The sequence below is a fragment of the Osmerus mordax genome, chromosome 27, assembly GCF_038355195.1.
Source record: "Osmerus mordax isolate fOsmMor3 chromosome 27, fOsmMor3.pri, whole genome shotgun sequence".
Taxonomy (NCBI): domain Eukaryota; kingdom Metazoa; phylum Chordata; class Actinopteri; order Osmeriformes; family Osmeridae; genus Osmerus; species Osmerus mordax.
Window position 1 is genome coordinate 4,002,263 of NC_090076.1, and position 27,667 is coordinate 4,029,929.

Genomic DNA, 27,667 nt, shown 5'->3' on the forward strand with positions numbered 1-27,667 from the left:
TTACCTAAATAAACAAAGATATAGGTTTAGCTATAAATAGCTATAGCTTCTCTGTGCACACAAAGGGAGTTGTTTAGGCCACATACATCTATACAGAGGCAATCGCAAACATTGGGAAAATTATGTACATGTGCTAGATTCTTTTTTCTCTCATAAAAACGGACACACTATTATAAAAATGCTTAAAATAGTCCAAAGAGTGAAACAGATTTCATTCAACGCCTGAGCTTCCGAGTGTGGAATAACTTTTTTTTTTAAATTAAATTATAGTTACACATGTACTTGAAAACATAGTTGAAATTGCATGAAGTCTTACAACTGGCTCAACTGCAGATTAGAGGCCCAAATACAAAGTACTACTGTCTTCATATTCTCCAGTATGCCATGTGTTACCCCACTGAGTCACTGGAAAGTGGGATACGTACTGTGGATCAATGAGAGGAAAAGGTGGATACAGTATTTGACAGTCCAGCTGTCCTTACAGCAGTTCCCCCCTGATAAGTTTAAAACTCGTGATGCCCTGTGCTCTCACAGGTATACCCGCCTCAAGTCTCCGGGGGAAGTGATGGTGTTGCACTGTGGACACAGCTTTTTAGCCCCCTGGAAGACAGAGCACAACAACTCACAACTCGGTATTACATGCAAATACATTCTGTTGAAATATCATGGTTGAAGTCAGTTCCATTTAATTTGAAATCAAGTAGGATTGAAAGAGTTTTATTCCAAATGCTGAATCCAAGAATCATCAGTCATTCAATCATGAATCTACATGCAAAACCCCATGATGATGAACTGAAAACGTAAATTTAAACATGGGCTAATTTGATTGAAAGAACTGTGAAACCATCATTCACAGTACTTTGTTTATTCACGGCCTTTCATTGGAGAGCCTTCAGCAGAAACTCCAGCTTTGAGTATTCTTGGGCATGCCTCTAGCAGCTTTGCACACCATGACATGCTTTCTTTAATTATTCACGTCTCAAGATGTGTTGGATTAGGAGTGTTGGTGAACTGCAATCTTTCTGTCTCCATAGATTTTCCATCTTTGGCTGGGCTGATCAAGAGCATCCGGAGGCTTGTCCTGAAGCCACAACCGGAGTCGCCTTGGCTGTGTGAAGGACAAGCACATGACACTAGATGGCACTGTGGATCTTTATGGCATCTGTAGTCACTGCTTTTGCTATAACTGAAAGTAAAGACTATTATATTTTATATGTCATGCATTACAAATGTTAAGACTCCAATCCTTTTGAATGTCAAGACTTGATTTTCCTTTAGTTTGTTCAAAACAATGCCACGCTACAGTGTGTGTTCAAAGGCCCATCTTCACCCAGTCTGAGGTCTCTTGATGCAGATTTTTTTGAAGAATGCCTCTATTTGTTCTTCTTTTTTCCTTCTCTTCATCCTGATAGGTTCTCCAATCCCTGGCTGCATAGCATAATCAGCGGTACCTAGGCCTTGCCAGAAGTAGCGCTTGGTCAATCAGGCAAATCATGTTTTCTGTCGGGCCACTCTGGCATAAAGGCCTGACTGGTGGAATGCTAAAGAGATGGTTGCACTTCTGCCAGCTCCTCAAGCTCTGCAGAGGACCTCTGGAGTTCTGTTGGAGAGACCATTGGGTTTTTGGTCTCATCCCTGACAAAAGTCCTTCATGCCTGATTACTGACTGCCTGCCAGTCTTGGTGGATCCAAACTTTTTTATTTCATAATGATGGAGCCTGGTTCTCTGTTTAACTTTTGTATTTATTTTATAATCGTCCCTGACCTATATCATGACCCAATTCAGAGATGAACTGAGAGTTCCTTAGTCTTCATAGCTTGGTTTCTGCTCTGACAGGCAGTGTGGGATATTACACAGTGTGTGCCTTTCTAAATCATGGAACATCACTTTAATTTCTAACCAACTAAACGATTGTGAATATAAACTCTATTCTATTCCAAAAAAGTTATCATTTTGTGAAGTATAGTGTGTAGATTGAATGGGGGGGGGGAGTTTAATCTTTAAAAAATATATATTTAGATTATTAAATATAGTTTGTCTGTTTTAATATGAAGTATATTTCACCCAAATAAATGGGAAACACTTTCCAAATTGATAGTCTTACCAGAGTTCGGAGCCAACACTCTTCACAGTGAACATGCCAGCACTGAAGGGATGTGAGCGGAGTTGTGTATGTGTCCTATAAAACAAAACATAGTTGAGACCCTATCATTTACTGTATTATGAACTTCTAGTATGCATGTAGCAATGTGTTTTTTCTATAGTCTATTCTGGGTCCATGAAAGACAGACACATGGCACTTTATAGCACTGTGTGGACCTATGTTTTATCTCTGTTATCTACCACCTCAGCCAGTAATGATCTGACAGACCCTGTGGACTAATATACTTAGATACGATATATACATTTACATGTACAAGACATACAAATACAATACACATTCTATATGTACTGTACCTATGATGTCTTTAGACTTTAGTCATTTTAAATGTAAAGACATACACAGAATTGAGTTTGTTCACAACAATGCCTCACCATACAGATTAGACATTTGTATCTTTCCCCTTTAGACAGCTGCTTCTCCAGATCCCTTATCCGAGCTTTTAGAGCATCCAGGGTTGCTAAGGCAGAATCCTCGGAGACCCTGAACCAAAACACAAACATACACCCACACATACACACACACACACACACACACAAACACACAGTTGGTGAGGTGGAAGCAGACTAGTTAGGAAGATGCTCACGAGTCAATCAAAGACAGATTATATTATTTGCAAACCAACATGGACACTGAGCATGACAACAAAAGTAACATTCCCAGTGTTCACTTTTCAGTTTCTCATATGCAGACGATGCTGAGCTATGAGAGAGATAGGCAGTTTGAGTTTTCGGAAATGCACCCACATGCACATACACACAGTATGATCCATCAAACCTTCCACACCATAGTAGAACTCAACTTACATCTCAATATCACTGTTTTTGCAGGTCGTGTTCAGGATGGTCATGTTGTTATCTAGTTTGTTACTCTCTCCATTGCTGGTAGATGGACTCCCTAAAACAAGAGAGGGCTATGAGGGTATATAACTTAACACCACAGATTGGTCATGTAATCTCAGTTATATTGACACCTAGACTGACCCTCATTTTTCCATTTGAAACAATTCAGCGCTAATCGATCAGACTCCGAGCGACCACTAAAAAAAAACAAAGTTCAAGCGAGTTAACTTTTTTTTTCCTTTTCTTGGCTGGACAAAGCAAACATGGCAAAGACTGACACGTACTTCATGATGCCCGCCCTTGCCTCCCTCCGCTCCACATCCCCACGTTCTTCTGTTGAGCAGGGAATGACATCTGTCTCTGTGTACCTGAAAAACCATGCTGAGGAAACGTTGTACGAGAACCATGGTGAAGCTCAATGTTGCTTGCCATGTTGTTTTTCTAACTAATCACACAGTTCGGGTTCATGTTCTTATGTCAAATGGCAGGGTGTTTGTTAACTACTTGCTAACATGAGTGTGAGAAATTGCGATCTGTCTGAAAGGATACTGGGCTCTTCCATACTCCAGAGTATCGTCTCCGTCCACGTCCAAGTCAGCGTCGCTGTCCCGACCCTCCCTCGTCTTACTGCTGCTCACCATCATTGCTCCTGGAGGAACCACGCAGACATGATCACATGGTCACGCCTCTTACTCCCTCTCGGTTTCTACACCACAACCTCACACTGACTGCTGTAATGTAACTGATATCAAGAAACTGAGAGTATATTCTCAAGGTAACAGAAAATAAACGTTATTTCACATCAGAGATGCTGAATAACATTTTAATTATATAACAGTTACCTGGCTGGTGTAACCGCTATTTTAACCATATCTATATATAACCTTTATTCAACCTTTCATATTCAATATTTCTTCAATATTATATATAACCATATTCAACCTTTGTTTATGCAGGCAAGTCTGAGATATCTGGTTGCTGTCATAAAAACAGTCATGATGTAAAATGCAAGTGGATAAGAAATGTAATCTGAGATGGTATCTCTGAGATGTTGCTCAGCCAAGAGAAAGTGCTTTTAACTTTATCTTTCAAGCACCATCTCCAAATATCTGTCAGTTTGGTTTGAAAAGTTCAGTGCCTTTCTGTCAGTCCTGTTATACACACATACCACTGCACATGATCATGGTATTCATGAGTGCGCTTTACCTTTGAATCCCCCCAGTATGGATGTCATCCTCCTTCTCTCACTCCACTCATCCTCATCTCCCCCCAGGTCGGTAAGGCCATCCTGAAAACACATGCACAAATCACACACACACACACGTCAATACGTCTGTCTCTCATGGCTCGAGGGTTTCCTGTGGTTGTGTGTTCTTGGGGCTGGGAGGCTGTGAACTGACGCTAGAAACCACAGCCTTTCCACATGGGTACACGTTGGCATTCTGAGCCTAATTAGGGGTAAACATTGACGGGGCAGGGTTTCTCTGTGTGCCCAGGGTTTCTCTGTGTGTGTGTTGTGTGTATGAATGACCTGGCTTCCATCCACCTGCTCTAGCCATCATGTGTTTGTCTGACGTACACGCTGGAACGGCCTCAAGCATGTACTGTCCCAAAACGGACATGCGTCTGAATACGGTGAAACTGGGCATATCCATAATGTCTACTCTGACACAGCGTACCATGGTACACTGTGAAAAGCATTGATACAATACAACCATTGACTTGGCAGACAGGATGTGAAATTGTGAACCGGATATGACATACGTACATGCCCCTCCTCAGGCTTCCGTCTCTTCAGCTTTCCAATTCTGACTGGAAAACAACAAAATAAAGTGAATGGCTATGACTAAATTGGTATGCTGAGTCTTTTGTGCCAATATCAATACAATTTCTATCATCTTCTCATGCGAGCCATTTCAAGCTAGGTAAAGTAGAGAGTTGCCACTTTTGTATCTTTGAGGTGATAAAAGATAATCTCAATGATGAGGCAGAAAGCCTTTCTCTATTCATTCTCCCACTCTCCCTTTCTCTCTCTTACACCCATATGCACACGCACATGCACACACAATCCACAACATAAAATGTAATACAGCAGAACACCAACTGCAGATTGCATAAGGGAACATTAACTTTTAGGGGACGTTAATTTCTGTGGGATGACAGTGGCCGTGGGGGATAGTAAGAGAGCAGAGTCCGTGACCCAGTCACCACACATAACGAGGGTTAAGGAGAGAGTCAGAGATGAACAAGGATGAATGTATTACCAACGGAGGAGGCCGATGCCTCCCAATCGGGTCTCTGGAAACTCATTATTCTGGGCTGCAGAAGACCCAATAAAAGCTAATAAGCCTAAACAGTGGCTGAGGTTTGTAGTGGGCAAACTGCACTTAACTCTCCTATCCTATTGTTTAACAACAGTAATTTCTACCCTTCAGAATGGTGATATGTATTGCTGTTTGCATTCTGTTGTATCACATACGTGTCTTACCAGCTTGTGTGTAGTCAGGAGCTAGGTGGGCTCCATTGTGGGGGTGTAAAGGGGCGGGTTTGGTGTAGCACCTGCACCAGTAGAGGTCATCGACTGTTAACATATCAAGAGGTCAAAGTTAATAGGTCCTCTGCTCATGCAGGCGCTGGGGTCATGGGGTCAGGGGGAGAGCGGGGGCTGTATCTCATTGGGAGTGGTTGGGACATCATGGCAAAGTGATTATTTGTGGGTGAGTAAAATAGCTAGACATCAACACTATTTTAAATTATAAATGTACTGTAACTTCTATACCTTTCGTTCTTCCAATCACCACCGTCATAACATCACAAAAGTCATTATACTACAAAAGCAGCAACCCTCTACTGTACTGATACACCAGACAACTCAGCAAGGCACAGCAAGTTAAACACTTCTACAGAAAGGGAATTTGTTGACAAATAGCTCTAATGGTAAATTTTTTGTTTGTTTAATTCTGACAACATACCATTTAGTCTGGTGTGTCTGTTGGCTCTCACACGAAGGAATGTCTACAGAGACAGAAAAGCAGCAGAAGAGAAATTCGAACAAACACAACCCAGACAGTAAGTCAATAGAAGGCATTGGGATGACATATCAGCACGCTGATAGCTGGAGTACGAAATAATGAAGTTGGTGGCCATCTTGTCCGGGGGCTGTACTCACCTGGTACCTGTCTGTGTTGGGGTCCTCGGGAGAACGAGGATTGGGGGATCCCCCCTCACACTTGATTTGTAGAGACAATGAGAGTGACTGTGTCAACAGAAATAGAGAAATATTTTTTTAAATGGCTAGTGAGATTTTTCTTATTTTTTACAGGATTGAACGTGAAACAGAGTAGCCACCGATCCTTGTTTTATACCTTAGAGGTCCCTAAAAGATGGTCTCCATGCGCTGAATGTGCACTGTTGAAGAACAGAAGAGAACACATGAAGCATAGCGCAAGTTCAGTCAGGCAAGACCTCTCCCCGCACTCGGGCATCTTCGACAACGTTTCACTACTAACTCCCCCCACTAAGAACGCTCTCCTTTCCCTCTTTCCTATGTTGAGCTGTCATATGGTTCCCATGGTTCGATCATCGCTCTCGCCTATCAATTAACGCTGTCGAAGAATCACATGATCGTGCCTTTTAATAAGCTTATCTCCCCGTGTAGTTTCTCCAGGCTATCAAGTGCGCGACCCTCCACCTCCCCGTCACCGCTCGGTTCCTGTCTCTGTCTTCTACTCGTTGGTCGTCGGCTGCCGCCACCAGTGTCTGGACTCCGTGGGGGATTCTTCTCGGATGTCGGGCAGGCGTCCGCTGATCTATGATTCCCTACGGGGTCTAAGCTCCAAACTTTGTAGTACAATTACCAGTCCGTAATAAACATCACTCTACTCATACCTGGTCTCTCCTGATTGAACTGTAGGGAAGATGTTGAATGCCATACACTAGCTTTTTTTCCTTCCAAGAAGTACGTGAAATAAATCACGCACGAAGGCCCAATGTACAAACACACACACGCGTACACAAACATAGCATAGACCCAAGGGCCAAGTTCAATTTAAAACCATTACTGTCCCCGACAGAGTCGTTAAGCAGATTTGGTGTGTAATATCTTTATTGAAGGAATCATTCTTGTATACTAAGCAGGTAATGTTTGAGTGTGTGGGTGTGTGTGTGCTGATGGCGAGAGCCAAAATCTGGAATTAGAGAGGCATAATTGCCTGCTGTATGATTGTCACCTGGGGCTAGTGGGGTCTGAAATATGTTCAGAACAATGAAGCAGCTTGTTAACATTATACTCAGGTAACAAAAACGACAGGGAGACACTGTAATGGCTGTGTGTGTGTGTGTGTGTGTGTGTGTGTGTGTGTGTGGAGGAGGGGAGGCAGGGACCCCCTCCAGTTTACAGACAAGACTGATAATCCTAAACACACCTAAAAGCAATAGAAAGTGGCAATCTTTTGTGTGTGCATGAAAGAGCATTACGAATGAAGGACTGATTGGAAAAACACGCAGATCACCCATGGAGTAATAAGGAGAAATAACAGAAAAAAGAAAGAACAGAAGGGAAAACTATGGAATTCAATGTTGTTTTCCTAGACAGTTCCTGTGTTGCGCTGTACCTGATGTGGAGTTGTTTGAGTCGGGCCATCTCCTGTTCCATGTGTTCCTGCATCTCCCCGGGGCGCAGTATTGCCTGGCACACAGGACACACCGGGCTCTGGGAGTCAAACAGGCCCTTCATACCTGGTCACACAAACACACACACACACATTTACATGTTGGAACACACACACATTCGCATGTACAGTAGGAACACACACATATATTCACATGTTGGAGCACACACACATTCGCATGTTGTGGGTAGGACCACATACACAGGGACAAACACAAGGTGGGACTGAAAGAAAGGCGTTTTAAGCTCCTTAATGGATGTGTGTGTGTGTGTGCACGTGTTTATGCATGTTTTTGTGTGAGAGCATAAACAAATATGCCCCCCCCCCCACACACACACTCACACACTTTCCATAGTGCTTGCATCATAGCCTGTCAATAGGAACATTACCCTAGTGTACCTGGTCCATTGGGCTTCAGTGATGGATTGCTGCCATAAGCAGGCAGCTGGAAAAGAAGGTGTAGACTACTATATCAAGATTTTACAGCATGATGAGGTGATTTACCCCTGTAACCCATCAATCAAACAAAATGCCATGGCAGCAATGTAGCCCCAGTCCATATAGTCAATACAAAGCACAAAACACATTCTGATCAATAGCTCCCAACCACCAATCATAATGGAAGCTAATCAGGCTTAACATGCGAAAACCCTACAATGTCACAGCACACCTGGCTGACAGTTTGTAACACAGGACCCTGTTAGTGGTCAACAGCATACAGTGGTCATCGACCCAGAGGATCTCATTATTACCCAGCATGCACCTCTGTACCACCTCGGTCACACCTGGGCCCTGATGACACCCCCAGTATGACAGGCAACTCACCCTGTGACCTTCCCTGACATATATTAGGATGTGAGCACCCTAATGAGGAACCAAATTAGACAAAATGGCTTCTATTTAAATAAAATAAAAATTGAAGGAAATAGAAACCGTCCTTGGGGAAAGTGGCAGCTCTCTGCGTGTTCCTAACGCTGGTGTTTGCATCCCTAGCAGAGCCCTAAATGAATTTTACCGACACGCATCGAGCGTTCCTGGGATTTCTGTGCACCCTGACCCGGAACACGCAGGCGTTAGTAAACAATAAAATCTCTCTGCCAAAATTGAATTCATAACAGCATTAACTGCACAAATAACATTTCAGAGTGGCGCCGCGATAAGAGCAATGGGATTAGATTTTCCGATATTTTATCCATCTTTGTTTCTGCTTTTGGATGCTCCCACATATCTCTCCCACCTCTGCCCTGACCAATTATTCACTATAATTGTGCACATGTGTGTGTGTGCATGTGTGTGCGTGGGTGGATGCAATGAGAGAGCGCACTATATAGTGTCTGAGTGACAGTTGTTAGTTCACAGCGATCTTTCACATGTAGGCCGGCCCTCTTCTGCTCCACACCCCCACCACACCCCCCACCCCTCCTCCCAGAAGAGTCAGCATCACTCAGCCTCATCTCCCCAGCCTGGGGGGTCTCAAACACATAACAGGGGGCTGTAAAACCTGCCTGTGGGGCTAGTTAACCATCCCCTCCATACAACAGGCAGGGATTTGTCTCCTGCCCCATATAACAGCAGTTGATGGATTCTCTCTGTTTCTCTGTCTGGCCAACTCTCCTCCTTCGACTGTCTAACTCTAAATCATGTAGCGCTGCCATCCATTCTCTGCCATGTTCCAGTCTTATCTAAACTGTCCAGTTGCTGACAGAACACAGATACAAATGCAAGTTAGCATTGTAGATTTATATACATTGAGATTATATCTTAATCTTATGGTTCTAGATGTCTGAATTGTATCTCGGTTGATAAAGATGAGATCTTCAGTCACGTGTCAACAATTCACACTAGACTCTCTGTATGATTCTTTAGTTGTCTGGGGGAAAGTTAATTAGGATTCCTCCGTCAGGAGGAACCCTATTGTAATTGTTGGTATTATTATTATTATTAGGGTTCCTCCGGTAGGAGGGAACCTATTATTATTATTGGTATTCTTCTTAATATTATTATTTTAATTTTTCTTCTCCTTGCGCCTCAATATCTCAAAAAGTCCCTTGTCATAAATTTTTTAAGTTGGCACATTGATACTACATCCAAGTGGGTACCCCCACACCAAATATGTGCCACATCAGACCATAGGGGGCGCCACAGGCCACGCCCAAAAGTCACATTTTCAAAGTGATGGCATTCCCACCCCATTGCTCCAATTCTTCTGAATCTTGGTGTGCATGCCTTATTTTTCATGAGGAACAAAAAAGCCTCAAGGACCCATAAGGTCCGCCATGATGGATTTTCCTGTACAGTGATAATTTTGGAAAACCTTAAATATTCTTCTTCTCTTGAACCAAAGATCTAATTGACTTGAGATTTTCTACAGATATGTATCATTGACGTATTTAACAATGCTACTTAAGACAATTGAATCAAATACAAAATGGCTGAAAGGGGTGTATTTATGTAAATGTACACATTGCCTCAATATGTTTGTGTCACTAAATCAAATGTATTTTTGAAGGATGGTTCAAACTTAATAGGCTTTAAGGTATGCCCCTAAAGTACCATGCAAAGTTTCACCTTGACATGTCGAAATATGACTGAATTACAGCTGTTTGAACTTCGACCAAATCTGACAATGCTCCCATTGGAGAAACAGCTTTTTTTATTATCCAGTTTTGTGTAATGCATGTCTGGGAATGGCTCAATTGGCTGAGATTGTGTGCTGGTAAGCAAAGGGTTGTAGGTTCAAAACCAGTTAGAGGCATAGTTTTTAATTTTTTATTCTGACAAAACGGTTTCTAGTCTTCCGATCAATCCTCCGGTTGTAAAAACATAGCAATGCGTGTTTATTTGAGCTCATCCCAACACTCTGATCATCTGTTTAGCGAGACTGTGTAAACCACTGCAAAACAAGCCAGGTTCACCACAGTAGCTAGCTACTTGTAGTCTATGCATGGTAGAGATAACTCTAATGGTTATCTCTAATGAAGTAAATTGATTGTTCAGGTGGATCCCTTGCCTGTTGCACAAATTCATTTCAGTAACCCGGAAGTCAGGTGGCTGAGCGGTTAGGGAGTTGGGCTAGTAATCTGAAGGTTACCGGTTCGATTCCTAGCTCTGCCAAATGATGTTGTGTCCTTGGGCAAGGCACTTCACCCTACTTGCCTCAGGGGGAATGTCCCTGTACTTACTGTAGGTCGCTCTGGATAAGAGCGTGTGCTAAATGTAAATGTAAAATGTAACCTAAGCCAGGACACATTCCCACTGATGCTAGGCATGATTTAAAATTCCCTTCCATGACAAGTTATGGCACTCCAAACAACCTGTTTAAAAAAACATGAGAAAGTTATTCTTTACAGCAGCAACCCAGTCATCGCCGTTGTCCCGTTTTTATAGGAAATGTACAAGCAGTTTCAACTTAGGCTGAATCTAACAACGCTTACCACAGGAGAAACAGCTTACTTTTTTATACAGTAGCTGAACATGACAATATTCGACACTGAGAATAGCTCAATGGGCTGGGGTGGTGACCTGTAAAGTATCAGGTTGTAGGTTGGAATCCAGCCATAGTCTTTTGACCTGTCATAATTTTGATTATCTGTTTAGTTCAACAGGATGACATCTTTCTGAAGTACCACAAACAATTTCACTTTGGTATGTCAAAATATGATTGAATTAAAGCTGTTTCAACGTTGGCTGAATCTAACAACGCTTAACACAGGAGAAACAGCTTACTTTTTTATACAGTAACTGAACATGACAATATTCAACACTGAGAATAGCTCAATGGGCTGGCATGGTGACCTGTAAAGTATAAGGTAGTTGGTTGAAATCCAGCCATTATCTTTTGGCCTGTCATAATTTTGATCTGTTTAGTTAAACAGGATGACATCATTCTGAAATACCATGAACAATTTCATACAATTTCACCTTGAAATGTCAACCATTTCTTAACCTTTGTCCCAAAGCTGACCAAAGCTAATACTCTGCCCTTTCTATTCATACAATCTCAACAGTTGGTGTGTAGCAGAGAGGATAGAGGGACTGACTTTTGTAACCTTATGCTCATGAGTTCAAATCCCCATTCAGCCTGTTGTTGGCCAAACATTAAGTAGTTTTGCTCCCTTGTTGTCCAACTCTCGATCTTCTACAGTGTACATGTTTATAATATTTTGCCATTTTGCGGAGGAACCCGCATCGCTGCTTGCAGCTATATTTATTATTATTATTATTATTGTAATTTATCTCATGAACACATTGGTAAAACGTTTTGAAATTTGGCATATTGATACAACATGCCACAAATACCGACCAAACACAGACTGGCCCACATCAGAACATAGGGGGCGCCACAGGCCACGCCCAAATGTCCACTTTTCAGAATGATGGCATTTCCACCCCATTGCTCCAATTCTTCTGAAACTTGGTGTGCATGCCACACAAAAAAGCCTCAAGGACCCATAAGGTCCACCCTGATGGATTTTCCTGTACAGTGATAATTTGGGAAAACCTTCAAAATTTCTCTTCTATTGAACCAAAGATCTAATTGACTTGGAATTTTTTACAGATATGTATCATTGATACAAACGTTAAAAACGTAAAAACGTTACTTAAGACAGTTGAATCAAATACAAAATGGCTGAAAGGGGTGTATTTATGTAAATGTACACTGCCTCAATATGTTTGTGTCACTAAATCAAATGTAATTTTGAACGATGATTTTCAAACCTAATAGGCTTTAAGGTGACACCCGCCTGAAGTACGCTGCAAAGTTTCACCTTGATATGTGAAAATATGACTGAATTACAGCTGTTTGAGCTTGGACCAAATCTGACAATGCTTGCCTTATTTTATTATCCAGTTACTGAACATGGCAAAGTTCAGATCTGGGAATGGCTCAATTGGATGAAACGTTGTGCTGGTAAATGTAGGGTTGTAGGTTTAAAACCAGTCAAAGGCAAAACATTTTTTTGGACAGAACGGTTTCTAGTCTTCTGGTCAATCCTCCGTTCGTAAAACATAGCAATGAGTATTTATTTGAGCCCATAACAACACTCCGATCATCTGTTTAGCGAGACTGTGTAAACCACTGCAAAACAAGACAGGTTTTGCACCAGAAGATCAACAAAAATGTTAATGATAGAATGACACAGAATGGAAGTCTTGTCCAGCACAATTGACAAACCAGCCTGAAGTCCAGCGATATCTGAAGCCAAAGTGAATCCCTGAAGAGAGATCAGAGTCCTCCAGCACACTAATGGCTGCTGCTAGCCTCCATATGACGGGTGCCAGTTCAGCTGAGATGCACCCAGCTCAGATGGGTAACGTGACCTTTGCTGAATGTCACATCAAATCATGGATGGATGTCACCACCAGCCATTATGCCAGACCATGGAAGGGCTGAACAAGGCGTAAGGCACTGTGAACAATGTCCCCAAGTGACAAAACCTGAGGATGTGGTATAATTCTGATTGACATGTTTCAGGAATGGCTTTTTGAATGGCAGGGTTGGAAGGAAGGACATGTCTTTGTAAAGTAAATAAGTAAGTAAGACTTTATTTATATAGCACTTTTCATACAAGAATTGCAGCTCAAAGTGCTTTACATAAAATCAACAAAAACAATAATACAAGTGTTGATCTAAAACGTTTAACCAACCTAGCCACACTCTATCTGCGGTCTCTCGAATCCATCTTAGATCCGAGCTGCCACTTGCAGTTTCTAATACACAAACATGACAAGGGGGTAGACAGGACGAGACTAGAAAGTTACAGCATAACATGAGGAGAGAGGAGGAGAGAAAAAGGCAACACCCAGACAATGTTCCTAGAGGAGTACAGTGTGGGAACAGACAAAAACCTCAGCACATAAGCACAACAACATTTACAAATATAGCTGCAAGCAGCAATGGGGTGGCCAAGCAGGTCAGATGACCCAGAAGAAACTTTCGACATCCTCAGAAGAGTGTTCCGAGTACACGCAGCAAGTTTGGCGTGAATCCATCAAAGATTTGCTGAGATACGACACAACTTTCTGTTTGGCGGCTCTGCTGCCGATTTCGATTGGCTGTACCGGACAAACGGTTTCGAAAATCTAAAATCATTTTGATAGTTTGTGTGAGGATTGCATATACTATAGCTTGTAGCTTGACTACAGGTAGCTAGCGACTGCGGTGTACCTGGCTTCCTTTGCAGTGGCTTACAGTGTCGCTAAACAGAGAATCAGAGACATGACAAGCTCATTGGCTTTGGCTGGATTCGAACCTCTGACGTTGCCGTTGCCAGGACACCAACTTATCCTAGTGAGCGATTCTCAGTGCTGCAAATCACAGTTCAGTTACTGGGTAAAAATATAAGCAGTTTTTCCTGTGGCAAGCGGTTGTCCGATTTGGCCCAAGTTTAAACAGCTGTAATTCAGTCCTATTTTGACATGTCAAGGTGATTGTGGTCTGAAGATAATCTGTCCCAAATTTGGTGAATATTTGATATATTTTGTAGGAGGAGTAGGACAAAAACGTTTTATTAATTCATTCAAAATGGCGGCATCAATTCGGCTGGTATCACAAGTTAACATGTGTCAGACATGGGATCGCCCCCCTAGAGGTTAGAGGACACATATCTACAAAGCACAATAAATCTGACTCTTCTTGAGTATAGATCCCCTGAGAATGATAATTATTACCATTATACTGTTAGACAGCTACTGTGGCATACCTGGCTTCACTAAACAGATAAACCAGTATCATGACATGCTTGATGACTGTGGCTGGGTTCGAACCCATGACCTTGCACTTCAAAGGAACCCGTCTTATCCCAGTGAGCTATTCTCACTGCAGGGAAATGCTGTGTTCAGTTACTGTGTAAAAAAAGTAAGCAGTTTCTCCTGTAGGAAGCGTTGTCAGATTTGACCCAAGTATAAAAAGCTGTAATTCAGTCCTATTTTGACATGTCAAGGTGATTGTGGTCTGAAAATGATTTGATTACATGTCCATGAAAATAGGAGCAACGGCGAACGAGGAGTTTGTTTTAATGAAAATTCCAAATGGCTGACGCCCAAAATGGCAGACACGGAACAGTGTGATATATTTCGAGTTAGTATGCCACTTAGAATCAGAAGAGACCAATCTTGTGATTTATGACAAATCTGTTCAGAAGTTATGATGCAAGAAATCCGATGCACTGGCTAGATGTAGCATCACTATATCGACAAAGCACAATAAATCTGACTCTGACTATAAATCCCCTGAGAATGAAACATGATCGTGACCATTATGATTATACTGCTCAACAGCTACTGTCGCATACCTGGCATAACTAAACAGATAAACCAGTATCATGACATGCTTGAGACTTTGGCTGGATTCAAACCTACAACCTTGCACTTCAAAGGAGCCCGTCTTATCCCAGTGAGCCATTTTCAGCGCTGGGAATTGCTGTGTACAGTTACTGTATACAAAAAGTAAGCCATTTCTCCTGTGGCACGTGTGGTCAGATTTGGCCCAAATTGTTGCCCCAACAGCTGTAATTCAGTCCTATTTTGACATGTCAAGGTGATTGTGGTCTGAAGATAATCTGTGCCAAATCTGGTGAATATTGGATACATTGTGTAGGAGTAGGGAAAAAACGTTTTATTCATTCATTCAAAATGGCGGCCTCATCAATTCGTCTGGTATCAGGCATTAACATGCGTCAGACATGGGATCTCCTAAGATATCACGAGACATAGGAATCACTGAAATACAACAAACAAATCAACAGTTATTGGTCAAAACACAATTTTGCCTATTGTAGCGCCCCCTAGAGCTCAAATGACCCTACATTTTTCGGACCTCTTAATAACAGGGTCATGAATCCATACACCAAGTTTGGAGTCAATGCATCAAAGATTCACTAAGATATGACCTCACTTCCCTTTTTCCGGATCAGTTGCTGAATTTGATTGGCTGTAACTAACAAACGGTTGCGAAAATCAAAGTTCCAGGGGATAACTTTTGTGAGGCTTGGTCTGAAGATCATCTGTGGCAATTTTGAAGAAGATTCGACAAGAATTGTAGGAGGAGTAGAGAAAAAACGTTTCTCCTTAACATTCAAAATGGCGGAGAATCTATATGACTGGGTATGACGTCATAGTGTGCGTTGAACTTGTCTTGATCCAGGGAATCCAATGATACCTCATTTTGGAAAATGCAGCATATGGTTCAAAGGTAACGTGTGTAAACACACCTTCAACTTTGACCCATTGGTGGCGCTAGAGGGTTGAAATGGGAGACATGAAACTTGGTGAAAGTGATGAGGGGACAGGTCCCAAAGAGTGTGCCAAATTTCACAACTTCTGACCATGTGGTTCTAGGGGCTGCCATAGACTCCCATTGCAGATGTATAATAATAATAACTAGAGAGGGTACAATTTCTGGGGAAATTGTAGGGTGTGCTTGCTTGCGTCGGTTGCACAGGGGGGGTCCGCTTTTTTAAATTAAATGTTTACAACTGATATTTCTGTATATTTTATATAAAAATGCATACTTATTATTTATAAAGATTACATAGATTTAAAAGCATTTTTTTTTTGCTGCTCATTTACAACTCAAAATACGAGTGAAGTGTAGAATGAAATAGATATCTTCTCATTTCCCCTGCAAGAGGCAGCCTCATCGTTGAATCAAAACTAATAAATTTGGCAGACCGGTGTAAAAATTTACCTAATCTCTATGACTTAAACGTCCTTTAAAGTTTTTCCCTTCTCGTGATATTTTAAGGCATTTAGCCTACTCATATTGCATTCATTCATGAATAAAGAACCCCCTTTGAAGATTATTCTACGACGTTACCGGCAGTAGAAGATGGAATCGCGATTCAGACAGTCCCATCTGCTAACTGAAAATATGCCCCCCAAAACGTAAATAAGATTATTATTTAGTGGAAAATCGCTCATTCATAAAAAGCTCACTGGTAGCGATCATTGTCAGTAACAACGCAAAATGCGATATAGCCCTGTGTGGAGAAGCTGCCCCGGTAAATTGTACTACTACGGTACAGTAGTAGACTACTGCTGTGTTCGTCTTGGTAGCGATTGCGTTGGTTGAATTGGATTTAACGTTCCGTTGTACGGTTTAGGCTGAAATTAATTATTTTCATGAACAGATTGACAACGTTTAGGCTGTGGCAATGAAGTTCAGGTTAGTAGTTAGATAGACTTTTGATTTAAGTAAGGGGAGTGCCGAACATGTTGTCGCCGTTTGACTTCCTAAACAGCTGCGTAGATGTTTTTGTAGTGTCTCGCTTAGGCTACAGCGTTGCAGTGAGCAACACTGGTTTGAAACCACAGGTAATGATAATTTCACCCACAAATCGTTTACTTGTAATGTGATGTCATAATAAATCCTACAACGAAAATGTATTTGTGAGGAATGTTTATTTTAAAGATTGAAAACAGATGCATCATAGACCACTGTAGTATGTGTTGCCCGGGCAACAGAGGCTAATGTCATGATGCTAGCTTCACTTTTCACCACAAAAACGCAATTTCTACTTAAACCATGCAACGGAACGTAAATAAAAATACAACCAACGCAATCGCTACCAAGACGAACCTTTTGACACGGCCGTTGTGTATGTAGTCCCAATATTGACTGATCCTTAGGGGGGCGAAAATAAATAATATTAAATAAATATATATGTGAGAGAACAAAGGTTGCGCCCTTGCCGAAGGCAAAGCACACCCAATTATAAGAAAAGGTAGAAACCCTTAAGGTGGCTTCACCGCTTCGCGGCTTGGCCACCAAAAACACGTGACTTGCAACGGGGAGTGGGGGGGGGGTAGACAAGCAGCATCTGGACCTGCAGCCATGGTAGGCGCTGGACACAGACCCGCCAGCCACCCTGGGGAAACAAGCAGGCGAAGGCGTTGGATGGGGGTGGGGGGGTGGTGATATCTGTAGTAGGTGAAAGTTAATGTGGGAGTAGGTCTGGGTTGGCGCCCTCGACCTAGGCCACAATCAGTCCGATTCTCCCTATGCAAATTGTGTTGGCCAGGAGACATCCTTGGTCATGACCCGGGCAGAGACCAAACCACAGATGTTGGTGGGGGGGGGGGGGGGGAAGGGAGGAGCAAGATAGTCTCGCTTCAGCGCTCTCCAGGGGAGTTGTTTTCCAGCGACGGCCTTGGCCAAGGCCTGTGCTGGTTACGGGGCCGAAAGTGGATAAGATTGGGGTAGTTGTTTTGACGAGTAGCCGCAACTCAATTTTCACGTCCACCCTTCAGGAAGGTCTCCATGTCCTCCATCTTCCTTTGCAGAGCCGCAAACTTATCCCTGTTGTAATCAATGCTGCGTTGTAAGTTCACAGTCTGAGCTCCAACAACTCTGCCCACCGCATCAATCATATCGGGCAGCCTAACGGGGCTTTTGATGGCTGCAGCCGTTTCCTTAATTTTCCGATATACAAAGCCAGCGCCTATTCCAAACAGCAGAAAGCCTGTAATCATGGTTCCGAATATGAAGATGTCTTCAACGTCCTCCACGGAAAGCGCCGCTAGACACACGACACGCCAATTCTCCCACGCGTCCATCGTGTAGCCAGCTGCGAACGTCCCGACAGGACAGTTGGGTTCCCCCAAACCCGAGCTTCTCTTCGAGAAGATGGTGTCAATAGCATTGAGAGACCAGCTAATTAATTCCATGCTTCTAGTTTCGGAGAGTGATGATGAGAGAGTATCTTGAGACAAGACAAGACACAGCCAAGCAGGGAAGGTCAGGGAGGGGAGGATAAAATGCGACCGCCTTCGTCGAGAGCCAAAGAAAAAAAAAAGAAAAAAAAAAGATAAAGATAGTAGCTGTTCCTTAAATGCTTTGTCCTTTTTTAATATTCTGCAAATATGGTTCAAAATCAAGATTTTGTCCTGCACAAATTCTTACTGCGTGTGGTCTGAAAAATCATGGTGGTTTCAACTTATTATAAATAATCACAGTTCTTAATGGATAGAGAGAGAATCTCAGATACCATATCCTGGCTGGTATCATTGGCCAAATCATCAAACACTTTTCTTTGTAAATGAAAGAGAACAATGAAGTCATAATGAGAGCATAAACTCGGGTAACTTGCAACATGTGTGTGTAGTTGTACGTGTATGTTTGTGTGTGAACCATGTACTGTTTATGTGTCTGCATGAGTGCATGCTTGTCTGTGTGGGCTTGGGAGGTTGTTACATGCTGGTCCTTGGCAAGCATTCACAGGAGATCAGAGTCATAAAAGCTATTGGCTCCCACCACACCTGTGTCATGCCCCCATACTGTTGCCCATGCCAACCAACCTGCTTCCGATTTTGAACCATCACATGCAGGATATTAGTCAGGGCTTTTCACCTTCTGTGAGGTTCCCTCTCTGAAGTGCAGAGGAAAAGGAAAGTCTGTGGGTCGCCACTGGGTTTTATTGGGGAAATAATGGCCTATTGAGAGGTAGGGTATTTAATGAGCAACATAATAGGCCCTGCAGTAACACATCTGCTATAGAGAGCTTATAGAGGCAGGCTGTCAACGGTTGCCAGATAATTTCACTTCTTAGCCATCATAGCCTGGAAATATATTTAAAAAACTAATGTGATGTACGGTTAGTCTCTCTCACATATTCTCCACTAGGTCCACCTCACATGACACCTCCATCCAATCGGATGAGAACTTGTTTAGCTCTTCTCTACTTTTCAATCAATTGTGTTAAATTTTTTTAAGATACCTGAGAGCCACCTCTTGGCCCTTGCACAAATCAATGTTTTATTAGGACACTAATCATCATGCATTGACTAATAAGATCTGTATCAACCCCTTGTAGCACATTGATTGGCCTCCGTTTCACAGTAGGACAGATACGTACATTACAAGCTACAGACAAGTAGACCAACTTCACAAGAGGACGGTATCTGTAACTCACATAGAATACAATGGAAGACATCCTGGTAGAATTGGCCCACAATAATGAACCCAAAGGTGAATAATTCTAAACCACCTCGAGCCAGAGCCCTTTAACTACAGCTAAGAGATCAATACATCGACCATAGGTCAATCAGAGCAAAAGACCCCAAACACCATTATGCCCTTCAGCTGCTCTCTGTTCTCCTCCTTTCCCTATCCCTTCTCCTTTCTCTTCTTTCTATCTCACCCATTACTGTCTGTCTTTGCTCCATCAACTGTAGACATGTCCAGACATGTCCTTAGCCAATCATCTCCATATTTCAAGCAATGAGACACTGAGAAACTGCCATGGGTCCGTGACTGGACTCTTGTCTTAGTTCTGAGATCAAACCCTGGCTACAGTCTCCCAACTTTAATCATTCTGGCCTCATTAAAATGGATGGCTCAATAATATTTGATAGTGACTTACAGATCAGTAGAAAGGAGAGAAGGCAGGGGGGAAGTGTGACTATCCTTGTGGCTGGTCATTAGAACATTGGACTGCCAGCGACTAAATCTGATTGTACTCACAAAAGTACAGAGGCCACTGCTTTCAAAATCGTACCCTGGTTCCTACACAATGTTATCCTTTCATTCATTCTGATTGATCCATTCGTCAGTCAGAACTGTCAGCTGTCACGAGCATCCTATAAGTTACAACTGGCTTCTCTCTCTCTCAGTTTTACACACATCCAGATGTGATGGAGGGGTGGACAGTAAGATACAGAGATGGTTTGACTTCTTTCCATTTCCATACGCAGCTGGCACTTCACCGACAGGCTATTACCCATGGTGCACTGCTCTCATTATTGGATCTGAACTATGAATGACCCACCTGAATGAAGAAATCCCTCTGAGCGCAACAACATGCAGGGCCGTTAATTCAAACCTATCGTTCCCTGTCATGATTGTCTCAACCTCTTCCCCTCAGAGTGGTAGTGTGTGAGGAGGCTACAGTGGGGTGTGAATGAGGTGATGTTAGGGGGCTAATAGAGAAATCAAAGCCCCTCGTTACCAGTAATTAGATTGGCCCTTAAAATACAGATCACTATTAAGCAGCTCAGTGATTTACCACACACTGACTGGTGTCTCTCTCTCTCATTCTTGTTCTACCCTCTCCTCCTCTCAAACCTCCTCTCTCTTTCCCCGTTTTGATCCCTCGCTTTTGTTCTCTCTCTCTGTCTCGCTCACTTGTCTTTCAATTAGTGGTCAAACGGACAAAATTAGATGCTCATCCTACAGAGCTGTATCATCACGCTCTTGGCCCTCTGCCTGTAAACACTCGCGCTGCCACAATAATTCTACCATGAGAACACACACAAACACACACACACACTTTATATGTGTACATATCTTAGTCCACACATGCCCCTATTGTTGCTGCTTGTATGTGAAAAAAAGCAGAGGAAGGCTGAGATCAGTTGGAGAACGATACAGTGGTAAGATGTCCTGAACAAAATTCTCAGACTGGTCTGAGGAAGAGCCGTTGTGTTGCTAAGTGATGTATCCCCAAGCATTGGTCTTAGACTGGAATATGACTAGGCCGGGGTTAGCAGAGTGTACTGGGCCCTTTACACTGCAGTGGTCAAACACAGTAGCCTGGCTGAGAGAATGTGTGTGTGAGTATGGGTGTGGGTGTGTGCTCGTAGCCTTGGTGAGAGCAGCCCTGTGTGAGTCTCATCAATACGCCTCAGCAATACTCCCAGTCCGCTAACATGCCAGAACAAAGGGGCCCTGGCAGCACCAGCAGCTATAGATCTGTTCTTCTGCTTTCTGGTTCAATACAGTCACACAGCCCATTCTGTAGCCAGACCACTGGGGTTTGGAAGTTCAATCTTCTCTACTTGACTGATCAGGGCTTCAAAAGCCACACTTTAGCCTGGTTAATGAGACTGGATTTTCTCCAGTTACTGTAAGATCTGAACCCTGTTCCACACTAGTCCACCCACACAGGAGAATGGTAACGTAGGGCCAAATTTGACCTGCAGCAATTATGCAGTGTAAAGTTCCTTGCACTAAGGGGTAAGACTTCAATAATCTTTCGCACAATGACATTTATTTTAGATACTGATGATGTCTCCCCATACTTATTCTGAAGTTAAGTGTAGAATGGTGTTGTTTTATTTACTTATATGTGTAGGGACTCATTTAGCTATATGTGTAGGGACTCATTTAGCTACAGTGTAATCTGCATACAAATGATGGAATAGTATTGGATTGTGTGTGTGTGTGTGTGTGCGTGTGTGTGTGCGCGTGTGCGTGTGTGCATGTGACTTTGTGAGGGAAGCCCATCTTTACCATGAGATACAGCCACTCATTAGCACCATAATAAAAAGCTGAGACGACACATAAAATGTTATATACCGCCGGATGCTGTTTTCCTACCAATTATTGAGCCATTGATTTATGAGCCAAGTGAATTGGTATTCTTTGTGGAGTAAAGGGAGTAACTTATTTATACCTACTATATAGCACCAGGGGTTAGGACTGGTCTGGGCCAACCTTTGTCATATCTGACCTGAGGATAGCGGACACAGACTGTTACATCAGACCTGAGGATAGCGGAGACAGCAGCAGGCTTTCTAGGTGTGCAAAGCACAATTGTTTTTTCTTGCTTCAAAGAATCAAATAATCCTCCCTCCCTCCCTCCCTCCCTCCCTCCCTCCCTCCCTCCCTCCCTCCCTCCCTCCCTCCCTCCCTCTCTCTCTCTCTCTCTCTCTCTCTCTCTCTCTCTCTCTCTCCCACACACACACACACGCACACACGCACACTTGTCTTTGGGAAGTGTCCCAGCTGGTGTATGAGGCTATCGTCTGAGGTGCTCCTTAGCTGCATGTGTTTAACCCGGTTGGTTGCCCTTCCTGCCCTCTATCTGCTTGACTGATTTGTTACACTCAGGACAGCACCGATTAAGTATGTGTGTGTCCTGTTCCTTACTCAACCTGCCACCTACAGCCCCCTTCAACCGTCCAGCACAGGCCAGCCGACCCTACCGTTCTCAGCCCATCAATCCACCTAACCGAATGCATGCATACACGTGCAGAGAGACACAGACATACGTACAGGCACATACACTCTGGGTCACCTTCCTCTGGTCTTTGAAGTGAGATCAGAGGCAGATGTTATGCAGGTCGATCAGGTGCTGGCAGAGAGACGGAGGGAGATGGAGGCTCTGGTAAAACAAGCTGTTGTTTTAACAACCCCTCAGCCTGCTCTTATAATGAGCCCCTCTCTTTGCTTTTTCTTGCTCTCTTTCGTTTCCCTAACTCCTTTTTTCCTCACTTCTTTACCCTTCTGTGTACCCTAAAGTTTATTTAATTGTATGAGGAGGATAAACTGGTAGATTTATGTCAATATGCTTGTTGACTGATGGTTGACTGTGTCGTTAATCTAACAAATGCTTTAGGTCATTATCACCAATAACCAATATCCACCTCTTCTTTACACACACACACACACACACACACACACACACACACACACACACACACACACACACACACACACACACACACACACACACACACACACATAAACACAATCCTAAAAAGAGCATATCACTGACCCGAGCAGGCAGAATGAAGGCTCCCTCTCTCAGGAGTACATTAGGTGAACAAACCAGCTCCAATGCAGGATGCGGAAGGTGCGGCCGTTATTTTAGACTGCCTCATCTCACAGACCATGTTGTCCTGAAACAAAATGTACTCCACAGAGTGGAGAGCAGGGACCAGGACTTGGTCTCACACTCTTCATTAATCTGATATGTAGAATGTCCTGCCTACTTTAAACATTAGATACTTTAGACTCGGGCTGCTAGAATGACGCTCCTACCTCCCATTGTGATTGGAACGGCATCTGTAATACTGGATTTTGGTATCTGGTTCTTTGGAGATGGGACAAATGTGCTACAGAACATTGTAAGATAAACCACCCGTTACAAAGTATGAACAAATAACATAGGTAAAAAGTATGAATACAAGCAGACAAAGCAGTGAGTGTGTGTATGTGGATGAGTTCCTGTATGTGCGTGTATCTGTGTGTGTATGTGTGAATGTGTGTGTGCATGTGAATGCACGCACCTTGGGATTAAAAACCAGGCAGATACTATGTGTATGCATGAGGATCGAGCGGCTGCTATTGATCCCCAATGGTCTGCCAGTTGGATGTAAACACAATGTCTTTCAATAGGACACTTCTATCAATACAACCTCCTCTGAACGACAGCTTCACAGGAAACATGCCTCTCAAACACCCTCTCAGTTATTGAATAGGCCCACAGCTGTGATAATCGGCAAATTGACACACGCACATGCACACACACGCACATGCACACACACACACAAACAGACACACACAATAAACAGTTTGTAAGACATGTCTAGAACAAAGTAAGCCCATAAAACATGACATGGGAGATAATCCCATGTTCCAAGTCTAACATGAATATATACAATATTGATTCTGAATGGCTAGGGTGTTACTCACTTACTAACAGACATTCATAACAGATAACCAGGATACTTCAACGCTAAGCACATGTGGAGTCCCAGGTGTGCTGAGTCCTTTATTGAGCATTGCTCTCATTTCTAGTTGTGTAAATTACTCCAGTCACCCCTCCCAATTCTATTCACAGAACCCCATGGCTACTGATCCCTATAAGCAAGTCTTCCCTCTTCTCTGTGTCTGATTCAAGAGGTTGATGACACACCAGGACTGACAAGGGGATTCAACATAACACAGAAGAACCCAGCATCTGGGTATAGTTACAACTCTTTCTCAAGTGGGAGATTTCTTACATGCTTATGTGAATCACAATCAGTGGATAAGCTATGGACTGATTATCTGTTTGTTTATTCTGTCTTGTGATTCATTCATATGTATTCCTACTGTAACCTACTTTGTGTTTTGATGACAGTCCTGGTCAATGATGTAGTATCTGCCTGATAGAATAACGAACATCTGTTGTCTGTATGTTCTTTTCGTTTTCCCTTTTCTCTATAAATACTGTCATCTGACCCTCATGCCTCAGAGAAACTTTGCTACAATCACTTTGTATTGAACTGGTCATAATTGTGGGAATGATTTTAAAGTGTTGAAGACTCTCTCACCGATCAGCTGGTATCTTGCTATTTAAAACCCAGAACCTGAACTGACAGTCACAACTGTTCCAGTGGAGACAGACATAACTTTCTTCCACACTTGCTTCATTGAGTCTACAGCGGCAGGACACAGATGTAATAAGAACAGCACATTGGCTCTCCTTCAGTCTGGACTCCTCTGTTCTCACTCCTGTTCACCCAGGCCTTCCAGTTCCAGCGCTATCCCAAAGTTGAAAGCATCTCCCTCAGGAAAATAAGCATGACTCGCTCCAGTGAAGACATCTGCCCTTTGAAACATGGGCTGTTTGAACAGCTGTCAGAACACACAAGCGTGTCTGAATGTTTTCTTCATAAAACATATCCAGTCTGGGGCAACACAGCAGATAGACACTCAATGGGAAAAGGAGACATTTATCGACTGAGAAGGCAGATTGTATCAAACAAACACGCGTTCAGGGATAGCCATCGATGTACTGTGTTGTGATAATGTAGGATGGAAGTTTCTGGATTTCATATGCAGGTACACACAAATTACTTTCATGACTAATGCCTCATGAAAATGTATGGTAATAAAAATATATGTAACCAATGACTGTATGACAGAAATTCCTGTGTGCTTTTTGTCTAGTGTTTGTAATTGTTTTGCACAAAGAGGTACAGTATAGTAGTCCAACCCCACGAAGATTTGAATTTTAAAATATACTGTAAGATTTTGGTCCTTGGTCTGTTGCCCAGCCAAGAGGAACCACATGTCAGACTTACAAAAAGTGCCGGCGGCTCAATTGCATTAAAGCTCTTACTTTGCCTGAGCTTTAATCTAATTGGATAAACTAGAAAAGCTGCTTCCATTGTTGAAAAACCCATTTCCAAACTGATATCAGCAGTACAAGATTTTTTTTTTATGAGACACTGTGTCTCATCCAAAATATATGTCCCTCTTCCTGTCCTTGCCTGTATTCCCCAAATCGAATTTTCCAAATGTGCATACACACACACAATCTCACTGACAGACACACCTCTCCCCCACTTGTGTTGACATCTCTCCTGTCCTTATTAGAGTTCCTTATTGGGACTTCTGCCACTCTGCCACCAAGCCTCCACCCTGGCCCTGTCAATCACCCGACGCACTGTTCCACTTTCTTAGAAGTCAAAAAGTCACACACACGCCACAGTTAAAAACTTTTCCTAAGGCAACTCGTCCCCATTCTAGGTCATTGATGTATGTGGGATGAAAGTTTCTTTTAGATGATATGAGGGGGTCTCATTTCCCCTCTTCCACCTCCCACCCCCTCCCTGCTCCTCCCCCCCCCCCCCCCCCCCTCATTGTCCTTATTTTTCGCTGGTGTCCTCCTATGATCTGTCTGGGCTTGTGGGTCCTCTCTCTGGTGCTTTCATCTGGCAGGAGCCCCCTTAGTGGAGGCCGTGAGGGGGGTTTGATATCCCATCATGCCATACGCATCTCCCCGCTCTTGCACTCGGGCAGAGGCAAATGTTGTGCCCCCGCGCCGTCTAGCAATTATCCCATAGCGTAATAAGGAGCCAGTCTGGGCCTGCCACCATGACTGACACCTCTCCCACTCATTTGTCAACAAATCAAGAGTTGTCGCGTGGGCGGCCATATTGAGCAGAGGGTGTCTTTGTGAGCTGAGCTAGTGCATCTCTATCCTTCTTCTCCATCCCTTCTTTCTATTTCTCCCTGCCACCTCGTTATCTCTGAAAAGATGTCGCTGGCTCAGACCTTCACTTCCTCTGTCATCTTACCATATGCTTGTCTGTGTGTATACTGTATGTGTATAGGAAAAATGTATGTCTAATGATTGCAAACAAAGACTTTCATCATATCTTTTCAAACACTTTGATGCGTAGAACAGGAAAACAAAAAATATATATACATACCATGTATAAAAATGTTATTATGTTTTTGCATTGTATTTTAAATGCGATCCACTGTGCAAACCTCCAAAATATTGGATGAGCACAGCACTTAAATGAACAAAATAATTATTGTTAATGCGTTAGTGCATAGTCAGTTTTTTTTTGTGAAAGAGTGTGTCGTTTTGAGTAACACTCCTTCTTACTGTTGGTGGTTGCTGTAATGTTTCATAAGAAAGAGAATACTTACAACCCTCCTTGTATTCTTCAGGGCTTGATGAACCCTCTCCGTCAGACAGGAGACCAGACACTGCAAAGAGCTTTCTCCCAGCATCCTCAGCTACAGCCTGCAGGGACCCTCCTGGTGTACCAAACTCATACCCCTTACCCTCTGAGTCTGTGTAGCAGCCCTTCGGACGCTTGGCGGGGGTGAAGGCTGAGTGGTACCCCCCAGCCTCCCTCTCCTCAGGTGGGGAGGAGAACGGTCTAAAGGCCCCGACCCCACTGTGGTTGAGCATCCCCAGAGAGGAGCAGTCCAGGTTGGGGCTGGCAAACTGGGGATGGAGGTGCAGCAAGGAGGCAGGGAAGTCTCTGGAAGAGAAAGCCCCTGAGATGGGCCCCTGGTGGTGGTACATGGATGTGAAGGTGTAGGAAGCTGATGGAAAGGGGAGATGGAGGTCTTTGTCTACAGAGACAGGGACTCCAAAAGAGCGGGGCGCCTGGCAGGGGACGGAGGCATCACGGCCTGCCTCAGCAGTGGAGGCCAGTACCATGAGGGCTGGGGAAGCTAGAGGAGTGGGGAGGTAGGAGGAGCCATCCATTTTGAAGGGGCGGTGGAGGTCCATCTATTCCTTCCAGTGTCCAGAGACTGTGGAGACTGGACACAGCAAAGGAGATTTCTTGGAGTGTTGAGTGTTCTGCAGACTTGCAAGATCTTGGGAAATTTGCCTCAAAGAGCTACATTATAAAGAAGGGAAAATACACCTTTAAATGGAATGAAATGTAAAAATCTTATCTGAGCAGACCCACACATTTAGGAAACAATGTAGTTACCTGTAAAATAAAATAATTTCATAACATATTTGTAATC

General features: G+C 43.2%; 1 protein-coding gene across 1 annotated transcript; it reads right to left on the reverse strand.

Moving 5' to 3' along the window:
* Positions 1–528: 528 nt before the first annotated feature.
* On the reverse strand, positions 529–27,422 carry rnf220b (ring finger protein 220b). Its single transcript, XM_067230178.1, has 15 exons — positions 26,828–27,422; positions 24,970–24,972; positions 7,618–7,741; positions 6,370–6,412; positions 6,174–6,233; positions 5,977–6,019; positions 5,493–5,585; positions 4,773–4,816; positions 4,204–4,292; positions 3,554–3,637; positions 3,233–3,372; positions 2,969–3,059; positions 2,537–2,645; positions 2,106–2,180; positions 529–600 (listed from the first exon to the last, which is right to left on the reverse strand). The coding sequence occupies exons 1-15, from the start codon at positions 27,420–27,422 to the stop codon at positions 529–531; spliced, it is 1,665 nt and encodes a 554-aa protein (XP_067086279.1).
* Positions 27,423–27,667: the final 245 nt, after the last annotated feature.

Bases quoted from the DNA above. Each gene is read 5' to 3' on its own strand.
- rnf220b (XM_067230178.1), bottom strand. From the start codon at position 27,422: ATGGACCTCCACCGCCCCTTCAAAATGGATGGCTCCTCCTACCTCCCC. The intron at 3,373-3,553 runs GTATCCTTTCAG...ATGGTTTTTCAG, and splicing joins CTGGAGTATGGAAGAGCCCA to GTACACAGAGACAGATGTCA. The intron at 3,060-3,232 runs GTTAACTCGCTT...CTCTTGTTTTAG, and splicing joins CCAAGAAAAGGAAAAAAAAA to GGAGTCCATCTACCAGCAAT.